Source organism: Nanorana parkeri, unplaced genomic scaffold (assembly GCF_000935625.1).
Source record: "Nanorana parkeri isolate BGI_ZX_2015 unplaced genomic scaffold, ASM93562v1 scaffold23, whole genome shotgun sequence".
NCBI lineage: Eukaryota > Metazoa > Chordata > Amphibia > Anura > Dicroglossidae > Nanorana > Nanorana parkeri.
The window spans coordinates 1,850,320-1,856,319 of record NW_017306291.1 but is presented as its reverse complement, the minus strand read 5'-3'; the positions used below and the strand labels follow the sequence as shown (position 1 = coordinate 1,856,319).

Below are 6,000 nucleotides of genomic sequence, written 5' to 3'. Positions count from 1 at the left end.
TAATATATATATATATATATAAATGTTGTGTTCCCATTTCAATGCTGATAACCTTCATCGTTGAGTGTGGCAAACAGTATGTTGTTGAAATATACAGTACACACATACTTAGACCCCGTTCACACCAGTGCCAAACTTTGACCGTCGCTTGACAATGCATGACAAAGGGAATTCCGTTATTTACTATGGGGCCCATCCACACCTATGTAACGCACTTGGTGCAGACACTTCTTTTGGTGATTTTTTAGCCCCTTAGACGTCAATGGGAGCACATGAAAAACGTATGTAACAACCATGCATTGTTGTGCATTTTGGAGCATGACAAGCCCCCACTCCCCAGCAACCTATACTTCAAAGTCATTGGTCAAACCCCTTGAAATGTTTATTAAAATGCATAAATAAGTGCAAAACATGCTTAAAAAAAAATCAAGAAAATTCGGGCTTACAGTATCTATGTATTTTTATTAATTATGGATATTTATATAACAACATCAATTTACACAAAACTTACATACATAGGGGGGAATTCATCAAAACTGGAGCAGTAAAAAATCTGGAGCAGTACCCCCTGGCTACCAATCAGCTTCTTCCTTCAGTTTGTTCAGTTAAGATTTGAAAACGAGAGAGAGATGCTGATTGGTTGCCATGCACAGCTGCTCCAGATTTTGATAAATGATTTGAGGATCTACAGCCGAGTGATACACAAATAAGATACATTTTTATTAATAGTGAAGATACTTGAATGTATTTTTAAGATTTAACTCCTAAGTTTAGTGTCACTTTAAGGGCTAGTTCACACCAAGCGCGTTCCAGGAGCAGAGCAGTTACAGACCAGATCAAAACTGCGTCCAATGTATTCCAATGGTATTTTGGGCTCTAGTTCACACTGCAGCGATCAGTTCCAGAGCATGTAAAAAAATGGCAGCAAGCCCTATTTTACCTGCTCTGGAACGCATGCAAACGCACTGGAACGCACTAAAAGCCCATTTTAAACTAAAAAAAAGTTTTTGTTTTTTGTTGCAAAAACGGCCCTGAACGCGTCAAAAACATGGCAAAAACGCGGCAAAACACACTGCACTGCGTGTGCAGAAACGTATGCAGATCTGGTCTGCATTTGGTGTGAATATAAGAAAGCATGACAATGGCTACATTCTACATATTTACCAAACAACAAAAATATAACACAAACAAAAGCATAACACAATCCATTGCAAGCAAAACATGTAGCGTGGAATGTGATGCTCCTGCTCCTCATGCTTCTTGATTGGAACAATGTATCTCTGTATTCTTCCTCCTCTGCTGGGACTGTGCAGACTAGCATTCCTCTGACACAGCACAGGGAAGTGAGAGGACTCCACACCAGGGGGGTCTGTGTGCTCACAAGTGTCCTGCCTAGAGATGAGCTGAGCTTTGTGTGTGTTTCTAGGCTGTAGACAGAGCCTTGTAGGCAGCCGGCTGTAGCATGCAGCTGAGGAGGAGGAGGCTCCCCAGAAGGAGGAGGAGGAAGGAGGCAGCCTGCTAGTGGGTTTTTTCTTCCCTCTCCTTTTTTTTTTTCCTAAGAGCAATCAGCTTGTAAGGTGGGAGAAGCAGCAGCAGCAGCAGTGGTGAGGCTGGAGCAGGAGGAGGAGAAGGTGTTGCTGAGTGCTAGTTGCCTCCAAGCTAAATCTTCCCCCAGCAGAAGACTTGAAGGACCAAGCTCTGTGTCACTGTCACACAAGTGCATCCATTGGACAGCTCGCATTAAGCAGTGAAGAAAAAAAGGGGGAAGGTGCAGAGGCAGGTCAGGCGATAGGAAAGGGGGGCTGACGAAGACTCGGCTTGTCCAAAAACTCCTTCTTCTCCAATGGTAGTGCCTGTCGGAAAGTAAGAGCGCTTTAACTCATTCTACCCCCCCACCTTTTTCAGAACTCTGTGACACTGCTTGTGACATCTGCCTGCCTGGAATTTACTCATGTGTATGCTATGAGATGAGAATTCATTTAACAATTGTGTTTTTCTCTACGGCTCGCTTTTCATGACAGACCCTCAAAGTCTTCGACTTGTTGCCGAAGACCCCCGACACCTTCTTGCAGCCTGGAGGTGTCTTGTGAAAAGTTCCCAGCAGGCGTTTAATTGCTTTTCATTCATTGTTTGGTTTTGACAGTTGCCACGGGGTAATTTGTGATCAGGATAAAAGGACACTAAAAGGAGTTTCTTTCTTCATTTTTTTTTTGCCCTTTCACTCTCTAAGCATCAGGATTGTGTCTGGACAAGTTAAGCCTGTCTCAGAAATGATGATGTTCCTTTTCACGTTTGCCCTTGATATTTGGTTGTAGAACTTTCCTTGAAGTGTTCCCATTGGATGTAATCGGGAGTTTGGCCGCAGGAAAAATTGTCACCGTTTTCTAAGCTCTGACTCCTAGGAAGGAGGTTTGATTATATCTGAGTTATGGGCCGGATTAAGAAGACCAAGTTGGCTTTTGGAGTTTTATTAGTTTTCAAATTGTTGGTGGATTGGTGTCAGTTTGCAGCTGGAGAACTGGAGCAAGGTAAGGAAGAAATGGAAAATATAAGTGTTTGTTGTTATTACAGTATTACGTGATAGATGTATGCAATCACCCTATGACGCTCTCCCTTGTGATACAGCTATGGTCTTGGTCAACCAGATTTAGCCGTGCTCGTAGATTGGATTGACTCAGGATAAATCGGAGAGAAGGCTCCAACCTTTAAGTGTATTTTTTTAGGTCCCATCAACAAATCTATTTACCAAGAAAGACAGGAGTGAGAAATCTGTCCACAACAAGACTTAACAAAATCTAATCCTTTACTCGGTTAGCAGATGCAGGGTGAAAGGTTAGAGGATCGATAGGTCTGAGATTTTCCAGCACGGATTGGAAAGTCTCTGGATACAACAATGAGCTTCTGATGCTCTAGAGGACTCCTTATCGCTCAACTGTTAACCCCTATGATTATCGTGAGAATTGCATGCATTTGGTACATCACTTGTTGTTATCCGGCTGTTTATGGTTTTCAGCCATTATTAGTATTTAGTAAAATGAGTAAATATCTTCACTGAACAGTCACATGGTTCTAGATTGATGGACCTATTTAGGCAATTTTTTTTAGAAATCATACTTCCTTACAAATCTTAAGTAGAGATGCTCAATTCATTGCCTGAACCCATTTTATTATGAGCTACAATAAACCTGTGTGCACAGGTAAAAGTTCCTAAACTACCAACAAGATTAAAATGCCTGCCCCAAGAGGCACCTACACCCTGATGGGAGTAGGAGTCAAAAATAGAGGGTGCTCTATTACACAATTTACAGCTATAGATCCTGAAATCATGCCTGTCACTCCCCGCGCACTATAAGTCCACATCTGTCATGGTTGGTGTCCCATACCAATAGTGGGATACGGGAGGGGTTGAACCTAAAGTTACCATTTGGAAAACAGAGGTTGGAGTACTCCAAAGCAGCCCTACAAGATAATTGAATGTACACTGAAAACACAAAGCGCACAGCTCACCCCTATCATGCGTCCCCGCAATCCACACTCGGTGCACGGATGACTCTCTTCTGGAGTATTCAATGGGTTGAATCCCATTTCATGATGTGCTACTATGAACCTGTGTGCATAGGTACAAGTTATTAAACTACCAGCAAAATTAAGATAAATGCACCAAGGGGTACCTACACCCTGATGGGGGTGGGAGTCAAAAATCCAGGGTGCTCTATTACACTAATTACAACTATAGATCCTGAAATTATGCCTGTCCCATCCCTCGCTCTAATAGTCCACATCTGTCATGGTTTATGCCCCATACCAATAGCGGAATTTGGGAGGGGTTGGACCTAAAGTTACCATTTGCAAAATAGAGGTTGGAATACTCCAAAGATAATTGAATGTACAGACAGGCCCATGATGCCTTATTTTTGGGCTTACTGGTAGATGAACAGCTTTATCCTTGTTATTTTGATGACTTATGAATTATTAAGGTTTAGAGTTTTCCTTAAAAACACCTCAGGCTGGGTTCACACCTGGGTGTACGGAATATGCGTTTGCCGTGCGTTTCATGCCGCGTGTTTTTACCGCGATTTGCGGTAAAGGAAACACGCGACAAACGCGCATTTCCGAGGGCTATCCGGCTGTATCCTAATGGATACGCGCGGCAAATACGCCCCAAAGAAGCTCCTGTACTGTGGGAACCTGTACAGTGGGAACCATGCCCATAGGCAATTATTGGTTTTCACATGTTGAGCGTTTTACAGCGCGTAGGAACGCGCTGTAAAATGCCCAGGTGTGGACCAGGCCTAACAGTGCCCCATATTTCTAAAGGCTCCTGTGGTGAGCTCCCCAGTCTTCACATCTGGTTTGGTCATTTCCAGGGATTCCTTCTTTCCCTGCTGGAGACCCCAGTAAATATAGTAAGCCATGTGACCAGCAAACCCCATCTACAAGTGGAATATCAATTTTTGGGACCAGGTGCTTACCCTTTAGGCTGCACATACATAATGTGGATCTTCATAACCCACAGTCAAGGCTTCCCAATAATCTTGCATTACATGGAAATACATATACATCCACTATTGACTGGAGTGGGATGATCTCATTGTTATTGCCTAGGCGGCAGTAAAGCTCTTTTCTGGCTTATGGCTCTACAGCTTTGTTGTTTTAGTAAAGAACAGAAAACTGGATGAAAGTTTCTCAACAGACTCTTCAGTTACAGAGATCCTTGTGTGTAGCTGCCTTTCAGGCCCTTTCCATGAGCACATTAGGTACATCTAATCAGACTTATCATTTTGTGATATGATAAACTTCTAAGGCGCATTGGTGTTCAGTTCAATAACATATGTCTCACAATGTATTCTGGTTACCGTGTCTTCAGGCTCATGTGCAGTGGCCGTAAAACATACAATCTGATTTACCATCTCTTTTATATCATTACCAAATAAAATCAATTTACTTTATATACAGTCAGATAGGTTCCCAAACTACACAGTTGTTGGCAGCATGTCACTAGATAACGCCCATACTGAAATGCTTGAAGAATGCATGTCTTTTGGGGAGTTATACTTCACTGCCAATCATTCTCATAGCACCCCAAGTACCAAAAAGTGTGCGCCAAAACGCTTCGTAACATGCTTTTAAAGAAGGGTGCATGCTCTTCTTTGCAATGATTGAGATGAATGGGCTGCCATGCACATGTGTGCCAAAAATACACAAATACACCCATACATGCAATGCACGCTGCTAGGTGAATGGGAGCTTAGCGCCTGTGGTCTGTGTTGATGGGCTTTTGTTTGCTTCCAGTGGGTTTTGCATTCCCATAAAAATATTTGAAGGAGGTCAGAAGGTGGTCCAATATAGGTTGGAAGTAGGTCAACTGCAGGCCAGAAGGAAGTCAGCTGCAGATCAGAAGGTGGTCAACTGCAGGTCAGAAGGTGGTCAACTGCAGGTCAGAAGGTGGTCAACTGCAGGTCAGAAGGTGGTCAACTGCAGGTCAGAAGGTGGTCAACTGCAGGTCAGAAGGTGGTCAACTCAGGTCAGAAGGTAGTCAACTGCAGTTTAGAAGGTGGTCAACTGCAGTTCAGAAGGTAGTCAACTGCAGGTCAGAAGGAGGTCAACTGCAGGTCGGATCCACCTGTTAATGGATTCTGAATGGCCTCATAAACATCTCAAACTGATGCCATCAACACAAACCCAAAGCCTGTTGACACGGGTCCTAAAAAGGATATTGCACAGAGATTGTGCAATTGGATTGCACTGTATGTGTGTGGCTAGTATTAGGTAACCAATACCTAAAGGAATACATATTTCCATACCCGCAGGCCAGTCGGAAACTGAAAGAGGTGATATATTGTAGGTCTGTAGGCAGCCCTCCTGATACTTGTAGTTCCCTTGCAGTAAACAGTTGCTGAGGACCACTACCCTCATAGCATGGCCGGACAAACTTGAACATTTCCAATCAGTTGCTTTGGGTGACAGCACTGTGCTGCTTTTCAGCTTATTGAACGGAGC

At 43.3% G+C, this 6,000-nt stretch overlaps 1 protein-coding gene across 1 annotated transcript in view; it reads left to right on the top strand.

Moving 5' to 3' along the window:
- Positions 1-1,794: 1,794 nt before the first annotated feature.
- PLXDC2 (plexin domain containing 2) overlaps positions 1,795-6,000 on the top strand; it is a 347,246-nt gene continuing 343,040 nt past the window's right edge. The window contains exon 1 of the mRNA XM_018564229.1: positions 1,795-2,528. Within this exon, the coding sequence (XP_018419731.1) occupies positions 2,429-2,528 (100 nt within the window). The 5' untranslated portion in view covers positions 1,795-2,428. The remainder of the gene's footprint in view (positions 2,529-6,000) is intronic.